This window comes from Aulonocara stuartgranti, assembly GCF_965226115.1.
Source record: "Aulonocara stuartgranti genome assembly, chromosome: 2".
Lineage (NCBI taxonomy): Eukaryota > Metazoa > Chordata > Actinopteri > Cichliformes > Cichlidae > Aulonocara > Aulonocara stuartgranti.
Genome location: NC_138940.1, coordinates 21185817 through 21211711, shown reverse-complemented (window position 1 = coordinate 21211711; position 25895 = coordinate 21185817). Strand labels below are relative to the sequence as shown.

The window sequence follows — 25895 nt, the reverse complement described above, 5'->3', positions numbered from 1 at the left end:
TCCTTTATTTATTGTGCATAAATAGTGAATTGTCCTGACACAATATTGCGTTTCGCCTCTGTTATTATGGTACATTGACAAAAACATATACTTTTATTCACAGGATAAAACAGGTTTTTTGTATCACTAATTGTCCAGTACGATTACAGCATACAGTATTATTGTCACTGCTAAATTTCTGTGATGCTACCAGAAATTATTTCCACTGCTAATTAATTACCATTGAGCTCAAAGGTCCTATTAATAAACGGTTAATGAATGTGTATTTATGACGACGATTTGTGAGACTGGTAAACTTATAATACGTACGATGGTCTTTCGTTCTACACGGTGCATTTCAAGGTCCTGTACCCATCCGTCGGTAAACTGTACCTGGGCTTGTTGCAGTGACCTGAAGTTACTAAACTTCATGAGTGTATGCACTCACTCCAAGAACCGTGTAATTATAAATATGCATATAAATATGCTAAGATGAGATAGCTGACTTCATCTAACTAGCAAATGTTGTCCAGGCTACGTTGGTGATGCAGTTTTTTTTAATATGTATGATATTTTTGTCATGCGATTTTAAAGCCGGTCCTACAACCGCATCCAAGAATAACATGCAGCTTATCTCAGAAATGTCGGTGAAAATTATTCTTGGAGCTAGGTTTAATTGAGCTGCATTTTAAAGAGGTGCAATTTCACAATTTGTGTATATTTTCTAAGTTCACTATTTTGTCATGTGTTGAGAAAAACACAGATTTTAAAATTACATGGTCTAATATTTACATTTAGCATAACTGCAACATTATTTTTTCTTCTTTTTTTTTTTAAAGACTCGAAAGGACTTGAAATTCAAAGTTTCAGACTTGTGACTTGACTCGGACTTTTACACCAGTGACTTGAGACTCGACTCTGACTTGCCTGACATTACTTGAGACTTGACTTGAGACTTGAGGATAAAGACTTGAGACTTACTTGAGACTTGCAAAACAATGACTTGGTCCCACCTCTGGTTGATATCTCTGGCTTTACATTTCTCAAAACAGAGTCGTCTACAGCACTTCAGTAGCTCATTCAATGCATTCATGCAGCTGTGGTAGGGACGAGGTAGACACATGCAGATGTTAACACTTATGTTAGCAGACAGACGTCAGCCTTTGAGTTTTATTTAATGCAGAAGTCCTTGCATTGGGTCAAAGTTAAGACTTTCACAACAATGACTTCCCCAGTTGAGTGGCACATTCTCTAAGCACTCAGTCTTTGACTTTTGGCAGGTTCATAGTGAATTATCATGTAACCACTTTACATCCACCCAGTGTTCCCAGCAACAGATGAAAAGTTGTGAAGCATTTTGCTCTTTGGAAATGGTATAAAAGCTGTGTGCAGCATGTAGTGATTCAAATATGGCTACTTTCAGGTGATGGAGATGTTAGCTACTACAATCCACTGTGTATAAACTTACATAGAAGTAGGAACTACTGCTTCTGCTTTCGTAGTTGTAGCTTAAAATAGTTTTTTTTTCACAACATGCATCGACTAGAGAAGCTTTTTTTCAGAAGGTCTTTTTCCTTTTTAGCTTTTATTTGCAGTTTGCTTACTTAAACCTGCTTGGTTATGTTTAAGAAAAGGTCGAGCTTTCCAAACACATGAACCACATTTGACAGTCTGACAGTGAAGGAAAAATATTGAATTTGTGAACGGCAAACTAAAAACACGTTTTCAGATAAAGATTTTCCCTTGTTTAAGAGTAAAGGCTCACAAGGCTAGAGAGACAATAATTCCACCTTCGGTACACACGAGAGAACACTCGCACTGCCACACTTTTGCAGGTTTGATAGTTGTAAGTAGTCATCAGTGCACGTTTTACAGTTTGCGTGCATGTTTTCACTGGTTGCAGTTAGTTAATTTTTTAGGGTCACCATATTGAACATGCAGTAATGCTGTGTTTCACCAAACTGCAGACTACAAAGTAAGTCCACCACTCAGATAAAGAGAAACAGGTGAAATTACAGCAGCGCGTCGGGCACACACCTGTGTGAGCTGAGACTGTGTTGTGTGAATGGATGTTAGTACTATCAAGGCAATATGAGTGCATGGAAGATTAATGGAACACGGCTGGTGAATGACACCATGGGAAATATGATCCATTAGTGTACCCGCCACACACACACACACACACACACACACACACACACACACACACACACACACACACACACACACACACACAGTTATTTGGATGGATTTATCAAGTCATGGTGAGGAATAGCACACACTATAGTAGAGGGTAAGTGAGTCCATTGTTAAAATTCAACATAAAGTACATTAACAATTGCACCCAATAATAACTGCAGTACACGTAGTTTTGTCTGAACTAAACTAAAGTCCCTAATTAATATTTTCTGGTGTCTCTCAGTAAGCGGCTCTCGGTTTTGACGATACAGTATTAGTCTGTCATTATAACTATTAAGCTAACATATCAGACACTGCCTGGCGACACAACACTACCTGTTTTTCCAAACTGTCAGATATAATTGGCTAAATGAAGAACAACACGACCCTGTGATCATATCTGTGATGCACATGCTCGACGTTTTATTCTTAACAACTCTACAACAAGAATATTTAAACAGAACATTTAACAGTTAATATGTTGTCGTCTTTGTCTTCTTCTCTGACCTTTTTGTGTTTGGGTTAATACAGTAATCAGGATATTAAACACAAACACAAACTAGGGACAAACTAGGGATAAACTAGCGTCGGTTGTTTCTGCACATAATATAAAACTTATCAAAAGAACCAATTTTAAATAGTATCTTTAGGCTGTTGCAAAAACCCAACTTTTGTTCAGCTGAATCTATAAAAAATATTGATGGTTTGACAAACCAGAGAGTTTTCACAAGCAACACGATTCCCAAAGAGCTCTCAGCTCTGGCACATCTCGACATGATGTGCAGTCAAAAAAATGAGGAAACTGGACAAGAGGAGGACAAAAGAAGATGTGGCAGGTCTGAAAAGCTATCCACAGCAGACAGACAGCATGCGAATGTCATGTTCTTAAAAAACAGGAAGGAATCCAGCAAAAACCTGACACAGGACCTGAGAGATGCATCTGACCCTTTAGCTGATCCATCTACTGTTCACTGAAGCTTCATCAGCAATGGTCTCAGTGGATGGGTGGCTGTCAAGGAGCGCTTCTTCAGGAAGGGAAACAGGGAGGAAACTCTGAGGCTGACTTACACAAGAACTGGACTGAAAATCAGACAGTAGGTATAATGTAGTGATGACTCCAAATGGGGAAATTTTTGATTAAAATGATTATGAGTACCGTATTTCCCTGACTACATAGCGCACCTGAATATTAGCCGCACAAGCTAAAATCAGGGGAAAATCCTGTTTTGTACATACATTAGCCGCACCTGACTAATAGCCGCAGGTGTTTCAATGTTGACTTATCATATGTAAGAGAATATGCACAAAGGGAATTGTCAGGAAAGAGATGGCTGTTTGGAGACACACCCCTTTTATTAATATTTTGAAAAACAAGTTATGGGTACATATTTGCACATGTGCTGTGCTTCATAAATGAGTAAAAAAAGTAGTACATAACAGTAACCTATAGCACACCAGAAAAATAGATTCAGACTACCTTTTAGGCTCAGGTGCAGTGACACGGCTTTAACAAGAAGAAAAGTCAGTCATTCACCACCATCTTTCTCATCTTCCTGCGCTCTAAAACCACCAAAGTCCTCTTCTCCAGTGTCGGATACAATCAGGTTCAGAATGGCTTCGTCATCCACTCTCAGCTTCTTTCCTTCGTTGTCACTTTCAAAACCAAACAAATCCTCATTGTCAGTGTCAGAGTCGAACACCCTCTGAAGGGCCGTGGCGGTGTCCTCCTCTTCATCATGCAGCAGTCCAGCCCTTCGAAATCCGTTGGTGATCGTGGATGTTTTCACACTTTTCCACGCTGTCAGATTCCACCGGTGGAGTTGAGCATAACTTGCTTTTCGCAAGTTTATCGCCGCTCGTCATCCACGCCTCCCACTGAACGCGTAGCGCTACTTTGAAGTTTGTTTTTCGCGCTACTTCGTACGGCACTATGTTGCCTGGCGGACAACAGGCGTAGTGCCGTACAACAGCGGAACAAACAAAACAAATCGTCTTACGATATGACAAAAATCATGGACAATCTATAGAAAAGCCGCACCTGACTAAAAGCCGCAGGGTTCAAAGCTGGTGCAAAAAGTAGCGGCTTATAGCCCGACAATTACGGTATGTATGGAGATCAGGAAAGATGTACACCAGTGAATGCCTACAGCCATGGTGGAGACTGCCTTTGTCTTTCAGGCTGTATCTCAGTAAGTGGTGTTGGGGAGCTTCTTAAAACTGATGCAATTATGAATGCAGAAAAATACTGTCAGATTTTGATCCACCATGCAATGACACCAGCTTCATTTTTTCAACATGACAGTGATCCATAACACTGCCAATACAGTAAAAGCATAACTGGACAGAGAAACAGACCATGGAGCACTGTCACTCATGGATCGGCCTCCACAGAGCCCGGATCTCAACATGATTGAAGCAGTGTGGGATCCTTTGGACAGGGAACAGAGCAAAAAGCAGAAACATCCAAAGAAGAGCTTTGAATGTCCTTCAAGAAGCCTGGAGAACGATTCCTGAAGACTATCTAAGACTTAAGCTTGTTAGAACTGTCTCTGTGTTTGCACATGTTTTAATAACCTTAGTAAGACCTTTACAGGGTACTGTACTATTGTGCCTTTTGTAAACAATAGAGTAGTACATTTTTCTTAGTTATGTGATCAGAAATTGAGAACTTGATAAAAATCCTTGACTGTAATAAAAACACACTGAGGTCATTTATAATAGAAATGGAAGCAATGTGGGATCATGATAATGCAAAGATAAAGTGCCACGAGCAAAATGTACTTCATCAGTAAGTCGTCTAAACTTTCTACTTAATGTTCAATAAGATCTGTGTGACCCTGCAGGATGCATTCCTGTGCTGAACATCTGGGATACTGTATAATACTGACATGATTAGAATGTCAAGAAATAGCAGCGCTTGAGAATTTTCAAGAAGAAATAATAATTGTATAAAAAAAATACAACGTTCAAGATCTGTTGATTTCAGTTGTAAGCAGTGTCTTTGCAGGAAACCCTGGAAGCTTAATATAACCACACAATATCACATTTAACCCTTTCATGCATGAATTATGACAACCTCAATCAGGATGTTTTTCTTAAACATAAGAGGTTTTTTTACATGTCCACTGGCTGACCAGTGGGTGGCAGGTATGGAGTGACGCATCAGTGTCCAAGGTAGTGTTTTATGAGCAAGTATCCCATCAACACTGACCCCAATACAAGAAAACAGCCTTTGAATAGCTGTCCACTGTAGTGACCACTATGCTGAAAGGGTTAAAACTCTTATTAAGAGCATAAAATGAGAGCGCCTGTTTGTAGATGCTTTCTACACTGATTTGTAAGATGCATTAATCTTTAATGAATTTAATGTTATTTTGCATATAATTGTGATGCCTTTTTAGTCAAATTTACTAAACATGTCATCCTAGATGTGTTAATAATTTGCATAATTTCCCAGATTTCGAATAACTCTTTGCAAATGTTCGTTTGGATTCAGATGTTAAATTCCAGCTTTGGCAGTTCTGTATTTTCCTCACTAGCTGTAACTGGAATGTATTTATCGCACGATTTTCAGTTCTTTTTTCAATTTGAGTTCTTTTGCTTTCTTGATTTTATGGCCAAGTCATGCTTTTTTGCAATTGCATGACAAAATAAAGGCTATTTTTAAGGATAAATTTATAAAACACAAGATCTGCTCTGAAATATTGTTGACATACTGGTGCAGTTCATCTCTAAAGTCTTCCACCATGCAGCTTTGTTTTTATTCACCACTACAGTTAATAAACCAGCTGAAGTTACCACATTTCACCAGTAGACGTCTCTCTAACCCTTCTGCTCCCATCAGCCAAACACTACCTTCACTAGATACGCCTAACAGCAGACAGAGCAGGGACAGCAGTGAGTGGGGGACGGAGTAGAGGGGTGGTGGTCTAAGAGCGGGAAGAAAAATAGTGAAATTCCAGTAATTGCCAAATATTTGCTCTACAGTAAAGTTAACTCACATTGCTTCATTGTAATGAGTCACATTTAGAAATCTCTGCTTCTGTCTCCTGCCTTCATCCATATCTATCCCTATCTCCTCGCTCTGTGTTCCTCTCTCAGTTTGCACCCCCCACACCCACTCTGTCACCACTGGCTCCCCTTCATCTATCTTTCTCAGATATTTTCCATTAGTAATGAGTCACTTGCTGCCGTCTCCTGATATCAGCACACAGGAAAATGGGTGCAGAATTTTGAAGTTGGATTTTTAAGCATGCTTTTTACTTATTAGGCATAAAAAGAATTGGGAATTGTAATGGTGACAGTGTCTGCATGTAAAGGAAAGAATATGATAAAAGATTTTCTTTTTTTAACATAAGTTTTCAGACTCTCGTTCTCTTCTTTGGGCTTTACAGCCCAATGCTATTGTACTGAAAGCTCATTCATATCCACCGCCTTTGCTTTCTTTCTCCCCGTTTGTTTTTTATCTCATTCATCTGGCTTTGACAGGAATGCTTTTTGCATTTGCTGCTAAAGTATTATGTCTAAAACAACAATTATTAATAGCAAAAAATAATCTGAATGTTGGACTCCAAACACACCATCTGTCACACCATTGTTCAGTTTGGACCCATGAAGTGTTTAAAGACTCAAACCTTGTGTTGCCTCTGGAATTAGTACAGCCTATAGTAATATTCTATCTAGTAGGCAGGTTTTTAAAGGCTCTCTGTGCAGACAGGTCAGATACTGTATTCTGCCTCAGAAACTGTATTCTGCCTCAGAAACAGTGGTCTATATACAGTCTATATACAGTGGTTCCAATGTATAAAGACTGCACAGACTGTATATAAAAGATAACAAAAAATAAGAAAAAAGGGGCTAACCAAATCAACAAAGGGCACATAGACAGAGATCAGCTACACCCCCATGTGCTACAATCGGTCTTTAAGTCTGACGTCGTTAGCCGTTTCCGGGTCCAAACTCCGCTTCAGGTCTTTAAGTCAAATGAACACTGCGGCATCACTGAGAGTTAAAACCTAAAATTCTTTCATCTTTAATAAAATGATCAGTGTTGCTGCTTTACCAGGTGTAACAATTAAGTTTAACGTCCAGGCATCCATGAAAACAGGATTATTACAGAATTAAATTAACAGAGTTAGAAGTTAGCTCACTAGCTTCCACCTAAACATGATATAGCATGTTCTGACAGAGATTTCTGAAAGAATTCAAACGTACAGCTCTGCTATCACTTCCAACATAAATGAAGACAGAAAACTAAACAGCAGTGACGTTTGTAGGGTTACTGAAGTTGGACTAGCTGGTATATAATGATGTGCTACGTGCTCTCTAGCGACACAGCTATGGTTAGCATAAACACAGTGAAGCTGGAGGATGAACACTAACTTTTTCCACTCGATAAAAGTTAACATGAGTGTTCTTGGTGGTCAGGGACAAATGCGATCGCATGGCAGGATGCTGTAAACGGACCAGACGGATGGAGTTACATCATAAGGTTTTAAAAACTGAGCTTTAAAATGAACAGCAGCAATAAAAACCAACAGAGGCTGACAGTGATCACTGACTGTTTTTAGGGGCTTGTTGAGATTAAATAGAACAAGATACAAAATATTAAAAACATGTTAAAAACCCAACAGCCTTAATAAACACAGTAGTTTGGACCCGGAAGCAGAATCCATCACATCATCACTTAAAGATCAGATAGAAATGCATGATCCAAACTCAAGTGGCCACTTCAGGAACTGCAATTTGTGTTTGTTCACTTTGGCTTCATTTTTTAAACCTGAGCGTTGCTGCTTTGACTGTTAGATTAAGACAACTTCAATTCTTGCTCATTAGTCATATTCATGGAGTTTGGCTACCATCCCAATGCAGCGTCAGTCTCATTCTGAGTTGAAATATCCTGACAATAGCCGTAAATAGCTAGAGCAGCTAGTGCACAGAACAAATAAAGATGTATAATGGCATGAAGGTGGAGTGGAAAGTATCTGATGAACATGTAAACAAGCTTCAGAATAAATGGGCCTACTGTAAAGAAAAAAGTGTGTTCTACAAAAGGAAAGGGACACAGTATGATATCAAATTTGGAAAGGCGATTGAAGGGAAAGTCTGGAGTTTGTTGCCCTTCCTCATCCATAAATCCATGTTCAATCCTGTCAAACCGGAGCCTGTGGTGAGCCCAAACTCAAAGCCTTACAACCCCCGAACAAACCCTTGAGTGACATTTGAGAAACTAAGTCCATGTCTTTCCCCATCTATCCTCCAGTTTGTCATTTCTCTCAATCCTCCTCCCGATCTTTCCGGCCATCTCCCTCCTTGCCTCCATTTTTTTCTTTCTAGTAAGACTCTCGTCACGGTGCTGAAGGCAGCTCTTTATGCTCTGTCAGTTGCAATAAGCAGATGTGGATGGTGTGTGTACTGTAGGTGCACGTGTCCATGTGAGTGCATGCGTGCAACATAGATGCATCAACCCATTACCTTGGGTCACTGCAGAGTGAGAGCACACCCTAATTCAATCACACACACTCAGTGCAGGAAATCAAGCTTTGATAACTTGCGCTAACTTAAGATAACTTGTGCTTTGTTTAGGCTGTCATGTCGAGTTCTGGCACCCAAATGTGACCTTATGAGCTCCGAGGCTTCGGGCAGGAGGCTTTGGAACAGTCAGCTCTGTTAGCAAACTTTTAAATAGCCCTGACTTGAAGTGGGAATTATAAATAAGTCTGCTTAGTCGGACTAAGGATGATAGTTACTGACTGTATAAACAGTTCTGTTTTTGTGGCTGTTTTTCTTCTTTTAACTGTAGTTCAGCTGAGCACATACGAATTGAATTTGTCAGGTCGCTCACTTACAATGGACTGAACAGTCTCTAATTTTTATGCTGGTTTTATTTTAATGGTGAGAGATGGAACATCATCATACTCCCCAAAAAACACATTACATAAAAGTTATAAACTGACAAAATAAGAATTTCCTACACTGTATCTAGTGCATCACTACACCTGTTTACTGCATTTGGTTAAACGTTTAGGGAAAAATATGACATCTTGATTGTGTCTGTGACCTTTGTAGTCTTTTAATAGGCTTTTAAGGCCCAGCAATGAGAGGTGTACCAATTCTAAAAGCAACTGAATCAATTTGTGACTCTGCTTCGAATTCTGTGTGCAACCTCTGTTCAGTCAGAGCCTGGCACCTTAGCCTCCTGTGCGCCTTTAAAAATGAGCATCCAAAGAAATTTTGTGCAAGCCAACAAAAATAAAAAAATTAAGCTGATGCAGTGCATGAATTTGTAAAACCAAACCAGGGAGTCTAAAGATGCTTCAGTGTTGCAGCAGATACAGTCCACAAAGATGTCTGCAAAAACATCCATGTCCAGCTAATCAGCAGGTTTCCTGATTACAATGGCTCAGTGTAATATAAGTGTTTTATGCATAAACACATATTATATATTCTTTGGGCAAACTGAAGTGATATTCGTGTTTTGTGCTGAACTTGGCATCTGATGTGCAGAGATGACCTCATCCAGTGTGACATGTTTCTTAAAAGACTGAGCGCTGTGATTTATTGCTAAAAGGCTTAAATATTCCCTTAGAGACCTTAATTTCATTTTAGTTATGATTAACCTTTGGTCAGCAGTTTCTCTCTCTTATTATAATCAGAAAGTATAGTATAGTTTAGATGTAAAATCCAAAAACGGAATCAAGCAATTTATTATGTTATAACTTCCACAAGTTAAATAAAATAATGACACTACAGATGGAGCTGTCTTTGAACTGGCACCAGTGAGTGAGTAAGTCACAGTGTGTGCAAAAGGAATATAGTTAATGTCAACGAATTTTCAGTACAAGAAAATCCCTAAGAGCTACTACTTATTTCATGCCTTTCATATGAGAAATGTCAAGTGCTTTACAGCAGAGGACAGTGTATGTAACAATGTAACATAGACCTGAAAACCTTTATTATAATAATTAAAATTAAGTCTGTGCCAGATGAAAATATTTAGTTCAATTCAATTTTATTCATACAGCACAAATCACAAACAAGCTTTTTACTGAGAGGTTAAGACCCTACAATACAGTCCCAATCAAAAGTTTAAGACCACTTGAAAAATGGCAAAAAAAAATTCCTATTTTGCATGATTGGATCTTAACAAGGTTCCAAGTAGAGCTTCAACATGTAACAAGGAGAAATGGGAGCGAGACAAAACATTTTACTGAAAACAAACTAAAACAGGCTGTTTTACAGCTGATCCAAAGTTTAGGACCATATGCCTTAAAAAGGCCAAATCTGTGCAAAAATGTGGATTCATTGTCATTTTCTGTCAGTAGTCACACTGTCATGACGTTCTGATGGCAACGGGAAAAAAATGTTCCCTTTTTGAACGTGGTCGGGTTGCTGAACTACATGAGCAGGGTCTCTCACAGCACGTGATCACTGCTGAGGTCGGACACAGTAAGACAGTCATTTGGAGTTTCTTAAATGATCCTGAGGGTTATGGAACAACAAACGTCAAGTGGAAGACCCCAAAAAAATTCACCAGCACTGAGCCGGAGGATCCAATTGGCTGTCCATCAAGACACTGGACGATCCTCGACCCAGATTAAGGCAGTTACTGGTGCCGACTGCAGCCCTATAACCATCAGATGGCATCTGAGACTGAAAGGTGTCAGGGTTTCTGGGTCTTTGACCCAGTATTCTTAGTTCATGTTCACTGTTTATATTCTGTCTGCTTCACCTCCTGTTTTATTGTGTTAGCCTTGGTCCATGTGCATTATGTTCCGTCCTCTTCCCGTTTATCATTAGGTCATTATGTTCAGCTGTGTACTCACCAGGTTCTAATCTCTCATCACTCAGCCTGTGTATTTATGTCCCTCAGTTCAACCAGTCCAATGTCGTGTCATTGATGTTATTGTGATGTTGTTCTCGCCGCTGTTAGGTTGTCCTCTGTTCAGTTCCGTCAGGTCAGCCGGTCAGTTGTCAGTCAGTCTTTCATTCATCCATTCAGTCAGTCGTCCAGCCGTTTCCTACTTCTGTTCTGTTTGTTCACTCCGTTGACAATAAAACACCAATCTTCACCTACCTGTGAGTCCAGCGTTTGGGTCCTCCTTCTTTCGTCCACGACCTCATCCTGACAAAAGGCTTCAAAAACAAACGTCTTCAAAGGCCTCGTCTCCTTGGACACCACAGAATCAACCATTTGCACCAAACATGCAACACTGAAAGGTGGCAGAGAGTTTTCTTCTCTTATGTGACCCTCGTCTGTGTGGTAACGCCTGTGTTTTTCAACAGGACAACGCTACAGTACACAATGTTCTTTCAGGAGAGTAACATCACTCTTTTGGACCATCCTGTGTGTTCCTCTGATCTAAATCCAACTGAGAACCTTTGGGGATGGATGGCAAGTTTACAGAAACAGACGACAGTTCCAGACAGCAGACGCCCTTCATGCGGCCGTCTTCAACACTTGGAGAAACTTCGCTCACCTCATGGAAACGCTTACATCAAGCATGCCGCAACAAATTATTGAAGTGATCAACAATAACAGTGGAGCTCCTCATCACTGAGTTCATGTCTGAACTTTGATTTCTGTTTTGGGGGGTTTATGAAATTTTTTGGAGGTGTGGTCCTAAACTTTGGATCAGCTGTAAAACAGCCTGTTTCAGTTTAAGTGTTATTTTCAATAAAAAAGTTTTGTCTCACTCCCAGTTCTTCTTGTTACAAGTTGAAGCTCGACTTTTTAAGATCCAACCATGAAAATATGATTTTTTTTGCCATTTTCCAAGCTGTCTTAAACTTTTGATTGGGGATGTAATACAGCAAAAACCCCAACAATCAGAGGATACCCCCATGAGCAAGCACTTGGCGAAAGTGAGAAAGAATAACTCACTTTTACCAGGAAGAAAAAAAAGAATAAAGAGCAAACACAATTAATTTAGGTTAAAGCTATATTTGCTTAGAACTGAAACCAAATTCATTTTCACACAAACATCCAGCTGGTTACAACGTTCCAGTTCATAGTTTGTTACAATAAATGCTGAGGATACAGGACTGGTTCAGCACTAACCATTTATTGGCAAATCTCTGGTGGTTCTGGCTCAAACTAGTAACTATTTACTTATGCGCAGTTCGTCTTTATGACTCCAACAGGGGAATAAACGCAGGACTAGGGATGGGTATCGAAACCCGGTTCTTGTTGAGAACCGGTTCCCACTGTTTCAATTCCTTGGAATTGTTTGCCATTTTTGCAAACGATTCCCTTATCGATTCCAGTCGCCCCGAATGACGTCACCACGTTGCGGAGCGTCATTTACCTGGCAGGAAACACGGCGCCTAAGCGGCTCAAACGCTCAAAAGTTTGGTTATACTTTACGAGAACGGATGACAACAGGGCAACTTGGAATACTTGCAAAGTAGAGATTTCATTTAAGGGAGGAAACGCTACGAATATGCAAAAGCATTTGCTCACAAAACACGCGATGACCTTAAATGAATGTCGTGTTTTTAATTCCGCTCCGGACTCGTGAATCTCAACCCAGCAGCAGCGGTAATGTTTGCACGTCCTCTCCCGTTAATGCGGCAGGTAAATAATCAACTAACAGTGCATATTATGTTAGCGCGATCTGCCTTATTACAAAACCTGCCATTACTGTGCATTTAGGTGACCACGATGAGAGACACAGACAGAGTCTGGCTCAGATGCTGGCAGTTCTCGCTGCAGTCTACCGGTAGCGTCTCCTTTCAGGCCAGGATAGACGAATGTCACCGAGCAGTGACTAAGTTCTTGGTCAAAGGCTTGCACCCATTTGCCACAGCAGATGCCCTCGATTTCACTTTGGTAAGTGAATGTGTTTAATTGTAGGCAGGACATTACTGGATATTCTTGTGTAATTGCTACAGAATAATTTATGTTACACTTTGTTATTGCTACAGGAGAATATTTATTTTATTATTTTACATTTACAATTTTTTTCCTGGGGACCCTGTGACACCCCATCGAAGAGCCGTAGGCTGTGGATCTCTTAAGATCTCACTGTTGGGTTTGTAAGGCCATGTTACTCCTAAATTTCTATCTTGTTCAAAGAGAAGATATAAAACAAAGTTCTAAGCTAATCGACTTTAGTGTTCTCCTTTTTAAAAAATAAGAATCGATAAAGAATCGATAAAGAATCGAATCGTTAAACAGAATCGAAAATGGAATCGGAATCGTTAAAATCTTATCAATACCCATCCCTACGCAGGACGTTACCAAAGAATAGAAACCTCAACATTAATACTGATAAAAGTGGGCTAAAAACTAATTCGACCTCAAAGACCTCTGAGAGAGGATGTAATCAAACAGAGTTCTCATATTTAAATTCTTTTTTTAAAAGGTGGAATGAACCCAATAAATAATAACATTTTTTTAAAGTGCAACAGAGCGTACAAGAAGTTAAAAAAAGCTTTACTGTGGTTTCCTAAAAGATGGAAGTGTAAACAAGGGATGCTGTTGCTTTGCTGTAGGGGGTTTTGCATATAGGAGAAAATCCTCAAAATAAACCCAAAACCATACAGGAAGCCAACACAGAGCAGCAGAAAATAGACTAATGTTCTCTGTTTCTGGTTGTGGTTAATAGCTGAGCCGCAGAGTTTTAAATAAACTCAAATCTATAGTTGTTGTTGTTTTCGAGAGACCGAGAAAAAGAGCGCTGCAGTGATCTGTCTGCTCAAAGAAAGGCACTGGTCATTTTTAAACACTCTTTTTACTCAGAAGTGGTTATTAGTTTAATTGCTATACAAGTCAACCCCGAGACTCGGACTTAATTTCCGCATATTGTTAAACAGCAAGTCTCAGCTACTTTTGAGGCCAGCTGCTCGGGTTTCAGTGCTGTCCTCGTTTATCATGGAGCGGCACACGGACACGCAGTTTCATTTAAACAGTTATAACCTTCATAACCATTCTGCAATTAAATATGGAGAACTATCATGACAGAGGAGATGATGGAGGTCAGGAACTGAGACCTTATTTTAGCTGTTTGGGACATTGTCTAAAGCAGGGGAGTCAAACATAAGGCCCGGGGAACAGAAGTGGCCCAATAAAGACAATCCGGTCCACTTGATATCTTCGGAAAATGTGAAGGAGGACATAAATTTAGGACTTTTAACTGTATTTTCATACATTTCATAACTTGCCCTAGTTATAACAACCTCCCCAACAATAATTCATATTGTATGAACCAATGAAGTAATAGATAAAAAAATTAACGACAGAAAAAGTCCATTTTTTTCCCTCTGCTATAGAAATGTCTTTTTGCATATATAGTTTCCACTGTAAAATAAATAAAACAGGATATTTTCTGTGTATTCACAAAGACATTCTGGTCATTAAGTTCTTACAATTTAAGCCCAAAGAATTGTGCTGACAGATTTCTTTCATTACCTGCAGCTTTTCTTTATAATGCAGAGAAAAGCAAGAAGTGCTGTTTAAATTTCACTTCTTTTTCTTATATTAGGATATCCCAGGAATTAAATGTGCAAGTAAACTACTTCAGTAAAAGGTAAGTTTCTCTGGTCCAGCCCACTTCAGATCAAACTACATGTGGCCTGAGATGTAAAATGACTTTGACAAACCTGGTTTAAAGCCCGAGTTAAAAACTTCCCAACAGGTGATGAGCTATAAGGAAAAGCTTCTTTCTTGAAGTACGTAGTGAGCTAAATCCAGGTTAAACCTGTTATCTTTTGTTCATTTTCTTTCAGTCTAGATGATTACAGAGCGGGAGTTCTGAACGAGGAGAAGCTGAGAAAGAAAGAGTTTTGAGCTCTGGGACAACTAAGATGTGGAAAGTGCAAAAAATGGCTGCATACCATTTTTTGTGCCATACTGTTTGGAGCCAGGGGTTAAAGAGGAAATAAAGAAAACAAACAGACAAGACGGTGTGAGCGTGCTGTGGAACAGAGCACGCCAACATATCGAATACCTCGACTTCATTTGCAGCTGCTTGTGTGTTTGCTCCTGTAGGCAGAGCTGATAAGAACGCTTTCAACATGTACATACACCTACTTCAGGTTTCATGCTGTGCTGATGCACACGCCCGTGTGTGTGTTGGGAGAACACACACTGACAAAACAATCCCATTCAACTTAATGCCTCCCATGAGGGGAAAGTATATGTGTATACGTTTTTTGTATATGCACACACACACACACACACACACACACACACACACACACACACACACACACACACACACACACACACACACACACAGCTTCCTGTAGGTAATTACAGTGTTAAGTGATGAGGGCCCTACAGTTCTCATTCTGACCTCCTCTGGAGGTGTGTGTCTGTGTGATCCTGTGTGTGTGTGTGTGTGTGTGTGTCCGTCCCTGGGGTGCTAGTTAAGTATAGTAAGATAGATTTAACACCCAAGGCATCCAGCAGGAGTCAGACGGGGAGAGAGAAAGGCCTGTTTTTAGTCCACCCCCTCTCTGTGTGTCTCTCCTCTCTTCATCTCTCCCAATCCTCTCAGTCACCCCTCACCTTCCTAATCTTTATCTCTCTGTCTGCATCTATTACCTCGGCCCTATTCTCTATTTCCTTGCCCCGTTCGGCCTCCCGCTGCGTTTCCCTGCCTGTTTATCTCTTTTCACATTTCTCCAATTCTGCCTGTCCTTGCTTTCTTGCATTACATACATTGGTTTCATATAGTGGGCATTCAGGGAAACTAGTTTCTGCTGATAGCTGGGGTAAGACAGACAATTCATCTGCTCCTTCAGGGGTGCTTTACTATTCTGTCTTAATGTCTCTTTAGGTTCTTCCTTTTTTTTTCTCTGGGCTTTGGCCTCTGTCGCCAGAAAGAGGCGGGATGTTTCTCCTGTATTGGCTTCCCTTCATTGGCTTCCTGTTAAATCCAGAATTGAATTCAAAATCCTGCTCCTCACATACAAGGTCTTAAAAAAATCAGGCCCCATCTTATCTTAATGACCTTGTAGTACCATATCACCCTATTAGAGCACTTCGCTCTCACACTGCAGGCTTACTCATATGATTGTTGGGTTTTTCTCTGTGTGTATTATTGTTAGGGATGGGTATCGAAAACCGGTTCTTGTTGAGAACCGGTTCCCACTGTTTCAATTCCTTGGAATCGTTTGCCACTTTTAAAAACGATTCCCTTATCGATTCCAGTCGCCCCGAATGACGTCATCACGTTGAGTAGCGTCTTTTACCCAGTAGGAAACACGGCGCCTGAGCGGCACAAACGCTCAAAAGTTTGGTTACACTTTATGAGAAAGGATGACAACAGGGCAACGTGCAATACTTGCAAAGTAGAGATTTCATCAAAGGGAGGAAACACTACGAATATGCAAAAGCATTTGCTCAAAAAACACGCGATTGCTTTCAACGAATGTCGTGTTTTTGATCCGCTCCGGACTAGCGAAGCTCAACCCAGCAGCAGCGGTAGCGTTTCCACGTCCTCTCCCGTTAATACTGCAGGTAACTAATCAATTAGCATTGCATATTATGTTAGCGCGATTTACCTTATTACAAAACCTGCTATTACTGTGCGTTGCATTTAGATAACCATGATGAGAGAGACAGAGTCTGGCTGGCTCAGATGCTGGCAGTTCTCGCTGCAGTCTACCGGTAGCGTCTCCTTTCAGGCCGGGATAGACGAATATCACCGAGCAGTGTCTAAGTTTGTGGTCAAAGGCTTGCACCCATTTGCCACAGCAGATGCCCCCGATTTCACTTTGGTAAGTGAATGTGTTTAATTGTAGGCAGGACATTACTGGATATTCTTGTGTAATTGCTACAGAATAATTTATGTTAAACTTTGTTATTGCTACAGGAGAATATTTATTTTATTATTTTACATATACATTTTTTTCCTGGGGACCCTGTGACACCCCATTGAAGAGCCGTAGGCTGTGGATCTCTTAAGATCTCACTGTTGGGTTTGTAAGGCCATGTTACTCCTAAATTTCTATCTTGTTCAAAGAGAAGATATAAAACACAGTTCTAAGCTAATCGACTTTAGTGTTCTCCTTTTTAAAAAAATAAGAATCGATAAGAGAATCGATAAGGAATCGAATCGTTAAACAGAATCGAAAATGGAATCGGAATCGTTAAAATCTTATCAATACCCATCCCTAATTATTGTAGGGTAGTCTAAGGAGCTTGGAAAGAAAAGCGTCTGGACTTCTTTGAGTTGCTTGAAGACGTTTGACCTCTCATCCGAGAAGCTTCTTCAGTTCTAAGGTCAAATGGTGGAGAGTCCCAGATTTAAACCCAGTGGGAGTTTCCCCCCCAAAGAGGGACAAAAGGACCCCCTGATGATCCTCTACCTAATCACATGAGCCAAGGTGTGAAAGCGGGTGTGGGTCACAATCAGCCAGGGTTTCGGGTGAGCTCATTGTGAAACCTGGCCCCACCCTATCATGTGATTTCCTGAGGTCAGATGGCCCAGGATGTGAGTGGGTGTTAAGGCGTCTGGGAAGGGATCTCAAAACTGACTTTATAAACGCCCAATTAGGATAACCGCATGTTTTGAATGCTTCCTTTACATGTGTGTGTTCCTTCTTTTTCCCTTCAGGCTTAGAGGGAACATGTTCTGCCCGGTGGTGTAGGGTCCTGATTACTCCAAGTTTGTGTTCTAGAGGGTGATGGGAGTCAAAGAGGAGGTACTGGTCCGTGTGTTTGGGCTTCTGGTAAACTTCAATGTTGAGGTTGCCGTTCTCTTCAATGTGCACAACGCAGTCCAGGAAAGGCAAACAGTTGTCCTTTGTGTCTTCCCTGGTGAACTTGATGTTTTTATCCACAGAGTTAATGTGCGCAGTGAAAGATTCCACTTCATGTGTCTTGATTTTGACCCAGGTGTCGCCTACATATCTGTACCAGTGGCTGGGTACTCTTCCTTTGAAAGAGCCAAGAGCCTTCCTTTCCACTTCCTCCATGTAAAGGTTGGCTACAATAGGTGACACAGGGGAGCCCATGGACATATTTCAAATATGTCTCACCACTACATATTTCAAATACAACGAGGGTTTCTACAGACAAAAACATGGCTGCGCCATGGGCTTAAATCTTAATTATCTCAGAAGCTGTTCACGTCCACAAATATTTATTACCCAATGAAAACACTGAGCAGGATGGGTTTTCCTTGTTAACAGAATCATAACAAGAGACTGGAATAGTCCCAGGTAACTGGAGCAGACATGGTCTTATATTTAGCAAGCCAGAGTACAAAAAACAACGTAAAACTAACGTGGAAGCAAAAAATTATGCTTCTTTGAATGAATGCACCTCAGAAACCTGTCATTTAAAACAAACATTGCTTAAGGATTAAATGCACTTAATGAAATCTTCTGATCTTTAGAGAATCTGACATGTTTGTTTTCTTACTGACAGTTAAGGCCAATGTCATCCCATTCCTGTAATTATGGAAAATATTACCAACAGCTTGAAAATTTATTTCAATCAATTTAATTCATTTCGGTCGACCTCCTATGAGCAAGCACTCAGTGATGGTGGGAAGAAAAAACTCCCTTTTTAACAGGAAGAAGACTGGCAGAACCAGGCTCAGGGAGGGGTGACCATGTTTACTAATGTCACATGTAACATCCCAGAGAAGGAAATGTCCCTATCAGATTTTAGCACTGACTGAAATGTTAAAGGTTTTTGCATTTCTGTTAATTAACAAACAATGAGTTGATGGGTATGTATGAGACGACAGAACTCGATTACCTCGCTCATTGTTGCACTCTGCTTCAATGCTGCTTCACTAACCTGACTTCATATTAAAATACATTTAAAATCCACAACCTTACTCTGGGTAAACTTGTTCTATTCAATAGAATCTATGTTTCCTCAGCATGTTTTGTAATCGAAAACATATTTTTGGGTGCCTCAAGGTTCCATCCTAAGCACCATCTAAGATGTCTGTGTCCTCCTTTGTGAAGCATTAATGTTACTTCAGAAATCTTGGTGTTACCAACAAAATCATCTGCATCGTAACGTGTTTTGTGACAGAAAGCTGGTTTCTGGTGGCTCAGCGCTCGGTCCGTGTCACCATCAAACATCCTATGTCCTCTTTCATATAACAAAAACTGTGTTGTTTTATAATGCAAGGTAATTATTTGTGTTACTTTTTAATAGTTTGATAGAAGGAAGCAGATTGTATAGATAACACATTTTTGCTTTGATAGTGAATGGACCAGCATGCACATGTGATCATTTGTCATTCTTAAAGACACTGGAGGCCAATATTTGTCGATTTCTTTTTTGCCTAACAAGTTTAACAGAAACCAGTAAATCAGGAGCGAAGAAAAGGGAAAGCTCTACCTTTCTTTTGCAGTATAGCGCTACCGCTGCGCCTCCCTATGTGGTTCTCCACGTAACAGGTATAGTTGGCCAAATCTCCGTCCTCCACGGCATCAAATGTTAGGGACAGCTGCACTTCCTTCTCTCCTAAATGCTCCCTCACCACCCTGGAAAAGAAACATGCGAGAAGTGGATTCACAAAGCAGTGATATTAAATCTTTTATTGTGATTTACTCTAATACACTCAAGACTTTAACTTGGAATTTCTACTTATGCAAATTGCATCAGGAGGGAAGTAAACACATGTAAATTTTAAAGATGAGAGAATCTCCTTGCCTCTTAATCTGTTCCATTAAAGATGAAGAAGCACAAGGAACATGGCGCTATAGAGCACAGTATATAGGGCAGATTTTAAAAGAAAGAGAGAGCGAAAAGAAAAGAAATGAGGGCAGAAGAAGCAAGGAGCCATGTCTGGAAAACACTGGCGACAGCTGGAAAAAGCTCTCTCCTTATGGTGAGGTCATACTCCTTTTAAGCCTGTGAGGCTGTGAGGAAGAGGGGCTGGAGGAGGAGACTGAACTGATGTCAGGGTCACAGAGTGCACCTTTAAACCTGGTGAGGTTCAGCCATAACCAGTGAGATCTTAGCTCAGGTGGCAGATTCAGAGCAGTGGCACAGATGGTTCAACCACATAGGCTGGGTACATTTGAACATTTATTTAATAAAAGCTAGTTTCATGTAATTGACACCGTTATGCATTTGTTGCATTTATTTATTCTGTTCATTTCTGTTCACAGCTGTTGTATGTTATTGTGGGTATGCCTGTCTTTTGATTCCAAGACATTATGACGTTTACAGTCACAATTGTGGTAGAGTTAGCTCATTAAGAAGAACTGGCTGGCTGATATCTGTTTAATGTTTCTGCTGGAGTCGTTGGAAAAGACGGGAAAGAGGGTGAAAGGAGAAGGTGCAAATCAAAAAGTCAGCATCCTCAAAAATTTGAAGCAGAAGCTTTTATTCGAGTCACCACTAAATTCAGAGTGAGGAATCTAGCGATTCATTAGCTAGCTAATGTTGTTATGTGGAAAACCCCCAAAACAACATGTAGCTAACGACTGCTTATTCTTGGACTTGAAAGCAGAAAACTAATTATCCTGGCTTACTCACATTAATGGCTGACATCAAATAAACATGTTGTGCATAAATAGCTTATCATATTTTGGAAAGTCAATACAAGAAAACAAAGCAAAAACAAACAAACAAACAAACAAAGACCCTTCCAGATGCTTTGGCGTCCATGTGCACTTCTTCACCTCTTGATGTAGAAAAACCCAAAGCTTGATTGTCCAGTTGTTAAATCATAGACCCTAGAAAACTGTGGAAGCTGTGATTGAACAATTACTGTATGAATGAGGATTTTATCAAACTGACATTTTTACGTGCCCCAGCAGATCTATTAACGAAATCTTTCAGCGGTTCAGGAGGAAGATAATTATGTAACAAACATGCTGTGAACTGAACCCTCAGTCAGCTTTTAATACTTGAGTAATTGAACCTCAGAGCAAATTATCTGGGACTGGGACAGCACCAGAAGTGTTAAGTCGCACCTAAACAAGCTTTCAAAGTTTCACATGGGTAATGACACCAGAAGTCTTTAAAAAGTCATTATTTTTACATTAAGCTGTGATCACAGTCCAGGAACATCTTCACTATGTGGCGAGTTATACTTCATGAGTGTTATGAGCTCTTTTATATGAAAAATAAAGACAATACAACGTTAAGTGTAGAAAACAAATTTTACCGCAATGAAGCATCAGATTACTTAAAAAAATGAAAAATAAATTAAAAGTAATATTGTTGATGTTTAGCCTGTCTTGGTTTAGTTGCAGGTTGGGGTGGGTTGGTTTGGATCTCTAGTAATTGGTTCAACCACACAAGCAGGCAGCAGGATTTTGGAAATAATGAGCGTTTTCAGTGCAGAATCAGCACTCTTGTCAGAAACAGGCGAGATGGTCCACAGGATTTTGTTATCCTTCTTCTGTACAGTATGTGCTGCATTGACTCAGCGTACAGTACAGTAATCCAGACTGGCCACATTGTAATACACACAGGGGTTGAACCACATGGGAGTTGGCACAGTCCAACCATGACAAGCAGCGATGAGACACTGTGTAGTCATTTTCCTGCAGCTCTGTTTGTAATTCACCACAGAAATGCGCTGTATCTGTCACTTGAGGCTTGTATCCAAGTGGCTGCATGCAAAGAAAATTGACACGCAAACTTTCAGCACAGGCATTCCCATTGGGAATTGAACTTCTAACCTCCTAAATATTCATGCTTTCCTCTTCCCTCGTGGCACCAGAGGCACAGAAAGAGCAGTGAAGTCTCAATGCAGGTTAATAATGATGGATAACATTACAGAAAGGGTTATGAGACTCAAAATGTCAAATGTGCCGGAAGACATACAGCAAAATGACTACCACCATCTCTGCATGTACGTCTTTTTTTTCCTTGCTCCGTGTCAGAGATTTTCAGTGTGTGCATCACTTTGAAGTCTCCTAGGACAGTGCATCAGGGGTTGCTGTCAAAAGATGAGACTTGCTAAAATGCTTAGTTTAAAACACATCACTCCTCTCCCTTTTTCTCACCTTCTAGCCATTAGCTATCTATATCCTACATCTCCTTTCCTTCTCCTCTTTCTGTCCTCCGGTGATTAAATGGGTACATTTCAAAATAAAAGTCACTGTTAAAAGCACAAGTTTTTCTCCTCATAATCTGTACATCTTGGTGAACGTGACACCATCAGCCAAAGTATCCTTCCTCTCTGAGTTCAGCTACATGTATGTGCCAAGCTGTATCTCAAAGGTCAGCACTGTGTGCATGCTCATCATTTGTATCATCTTTGCCTCCACTTGTGTTGCTGTTCTGATGATATCAAGGCCTGCATCTCTTGTTGTGGCTTTCCAATCACCCACAGCCAGTCCCAGCAGATGGCTTCCCCTCCCCAGGTCTCTTCTTGCTGAAAGGGAGTTGTTCCTCCCTGCCAATGTGAAGTGCTTGCTCATGGGGCTGGTTGTCTGATCAGCTGGGTTCCCTCTCAAATATAAAGTGCCTTGCGATGACTGCTGTTGTGGATGTGACCACACAGCTCACTTCAACCAAATGAACTGACTCACCAAATGGAATCAGGCCAAGTTTGCTTAACTGAACTTAGATCTAAGAAGGTCATCGTCGCTGGTCCCAAAAGTCGAACAAAAATCACACACTGTGCTCTTCTATCATATCTATCATCTCTGCTCTTCTCTTTCTCCGCTCATGTCTGAAGGCTTTGATGGATGTGCAACTTTGATTTGAAAATAAAACACAACAATTGCACTTTTCTTTAAACAATAAATCAGTCTTTGTTATTGAAACTGATACCTTAGATACACCCAGACCCAAGCTGTATCTCAAAGGTCAGCACTGTGTGCGTGCATATATATATATATATATATATATATATATATATATATATATATATATATATATATATATATATATATATATATGTATGTGTGTGTGTGTGTGTGTTTTTTAGTAGTTTTTTAGCATTTTCTTTGACACAGATACTGAGGACAGCCAGAAGGATAGATGGGTGGGATGACATGCAGCAAAGGGCCTAGGGCAGAATTGAATCCAGGTAGCTGCAAGAAGGAATAAGCCCAGAGTAGAAGGTCTCACAGCTTATAAATCAAGAAATCAAGTCAGCTATGGAATATTATTGATAGCAGATCCACCAGAGGAATGGGCTGGCAATATTTGACAGTCTGTTTGTGGCCTTATCCTATTTTTCCACTATCCCAAAAGTCTGGTACTACTCTCCTCCTCAAACAGATTCCCAGGTTTCCAATCCTACAACTCTTCACTTCATGTCAACAGTGCCCTTCTCCTCCTTCTGTACCTCCCTGAACTTCTCCACTGGAGTGTAGCGATAACACAGGTCAGACCTCTGAAGGTACCCTGTTGTACAGTATGTAGTAGCAAGATGTTTGCAGTACATCATTCAGTCTTCTAAGCTGCGAGCTGGACCCATCGTGGATCAAACAACTCGTTTCTGTATTATTGATGCTTTGTCTCCTCAGACCGTTGTACTTGTCACTGCCGACAGGAAGCATACAATAAACCTTTCTGTTTCAAGGTGTTCCCAATTGCAATGCAGACCTCAACTTTTTAACATAAAAACCCTGCTTCCCTCCTACTTTAGCACCTAGAACGGGCTAACTACCATGCTTCATGACAAAGAAAATATAAGGTAAAATAATGGTTGATGATGAGGTTGTGAACAGTGAAGCAGTGAGGCTTTGACAGCAGTTGGACTGGACAACAGATGTGAATTTCAAGCAGGTAAAAGAAGGCCTCTCTGCATCAGTAGACATATGGGCTGCCTTCAAGTGAAAATATGAAGCAAGCACTGGCCCAAGTGGAAATACTGTAATTACCAATTCATTGCACATGAACGAGCTGCGGACTGTGATAGCAGAGTTGCAGAAACGTGAAGAAGCTGGACAGCGGTGAAGCTGAGCTCAGCCAACAGCTGGAGTAAAACTGATGATACTGCTCATATATATTGTCTCGCCTGCTATTTTAACCCAACATACTTAAACTACTTAGACTATGGATTTACATTTTCCAGAAAAAGAAGTAAGGTTTCACAAAGAGAGGCACTTGTTGGCAGGAGTTTTTTCTCCACAAACTCGCAGCTTTATCACATCCTCTTGGGTGCTGCAGGGTGTGAGTGTATCAGTAAGAGAGCAAGCCTTGGTAATTACAGGTATTCCCATTATCACAGAGGCTACGAGACTGTGTTTGACACTATGCAAACAGACATAGACAAAGTTCTCGGGCCAGTGCTGCAGGACGTGGGGAAGGGAGCTTAAAGTGGACAGATTAATGGGCATCACAGCGGGAGTCGACCTGCTGGAGTGCGATTGTGGAACTTGGAATAGCAGTATGATTGGATCAGAGGTGGCCAGAGGACTGGACTGAAAGATTGAGAACTCATCAGGCAAAGGTTAATTTAATACTATGGGGCATGATTAGTTTCAAGTTTAAACACTCCTACTCATGTACCGTGCTGCTCTCTACAACATCATTTTCCCGGGAGAGAACATTTTCAGAGGGCAGGAGGTGGATTAGCAGTCACAGATACATTCTTGAGGTTCCAGACTTGGATTGGTAAACAGCTCTGCTGCTGGAGTGTCCTCCAGCAAGACACTGAAGGTCACCTGGCTTCAGAGCCACTGTTGCTATGCTGACTCTGACCTGTGACCTCCCCCATGAAGGGAGGAGGGCAAGAGGATTTCCCTTTAGGGGAGATAAACATTCATATCAGTATTGCTGTGCTCGGCTGATAACATGACCTGTGAAGGCTCTTTGAGCAGAAGTGAGCATTTTACTTTCTAATATTAAAGCTTTGATTACAGCTCTTAGTGTGTCAGTTAACCACACTAATGCCCACGTGCTGCAGTTTGAACATTTAGATTACATTACTACGTTGCACTTTTTCTTTAACGTGATGGTGCAGAAGTATTGCTCAAAAGGGAGCAGCATTAACCTGAATAGGGGAAAAACAGTGACACACACAGTGTAGATGGTACATTAATTATTGCCAGAATCTTTCCAACCTGCTATTAACTGAGTTTAAGTAGTGCGCTTAAAGAAAACCAAACAGGCTTTTGCTTCTCATACGACTGCTTATTATGTCTAAAATTAATAAGCTGATGTGATAATCTAAAGAGGCCATGATTGGCCAGGTCACAGTGCAGGATGAAAACCAAACCAAATATTTGTCAGTTTAAATCATTTTAAAGATATAATGAAGGGAGAAGCAAAACTACAGACCACCACAGCCCCACCTGTGTGAACTGAATGAAACTTTTGTCCATCTCAAATCACCACATGCACTCTGCCTGATCATCAAGCATACTCCTGCAAAGGCTCGGGTTTGAGTCCAATCCGTCACCCTTTTCTGTGTGTCTCCCCGCTTCTCCTTGCTTTCCTGTCTCTCCTGACTTTCACTATCCAATAAAGCCAAAAAATATTATTAAACACAAAAATTAAAATTTCAGCAGATTGTCCTCTTCGAATAAAACGAAATTCCAGATGGTACCCAAAAATATAACTCTGAAAATAATTTTGTTAAATATTTTCATATTTTTCATTTCCAGGACCTGTGAGTTACAGTTACAGTACCATCGTGAAAATCCAGCTTTCTTTTTGTATTACTGTAAAATTCAACAACACACCATTCAGAAATTGTTACTGGTTGTCTTTTGCAATGTAAAGTTTCTTTGTTAGTGTGTGATTTTTTTTTAAATTTAAAATTTTCAGACCATTTGAAATATATCTGGTCCACATTAAAGATCCTGATTTATTTTGATGTTAAGAAAGACCGGTGCAAACTTCA

The 25895-nt window shown here is 40.4% G+C and overlaps 1 protein-coding gene and 1 long non-coding RNA gene across 7 annotated transcripts in view; one reads left to right on the top strand and one right to left on the bottom strand.

Moving 5' to 3' along the window:
- il1rapl2 (interleukin 1 receptor accessory protein-like 2) overlaps positions 1-25895 on the bottom strand; it is a 636591-nt gene that overhangs the window by 20819 nt on the left and 589877 nt on the right. For all 6 annotated transcript variants that reach the window (XM_082503825.1, XM_082503824.1, XM_082503827.1 and 3 more), the window contains one exon: positions 19472-19617. In XM_082503825.1, the coding sequence (XP_082359951.1) occupies positions 19472-19617 (146 nt within the window). The remainder of the gene's footprint in view (positions 1-19471; positions 19618-25895) is intronic.
- Positions 12591-14955, top strand: LOC309688391. Its single transcript, XR_014271071.1, has 3 exons — positions 12591-12988; positions 14643-14687; positions 14887-14955. It is a non-coding gene; the product is annotated as an uncharacterized lncRNA (long non-coding RNA).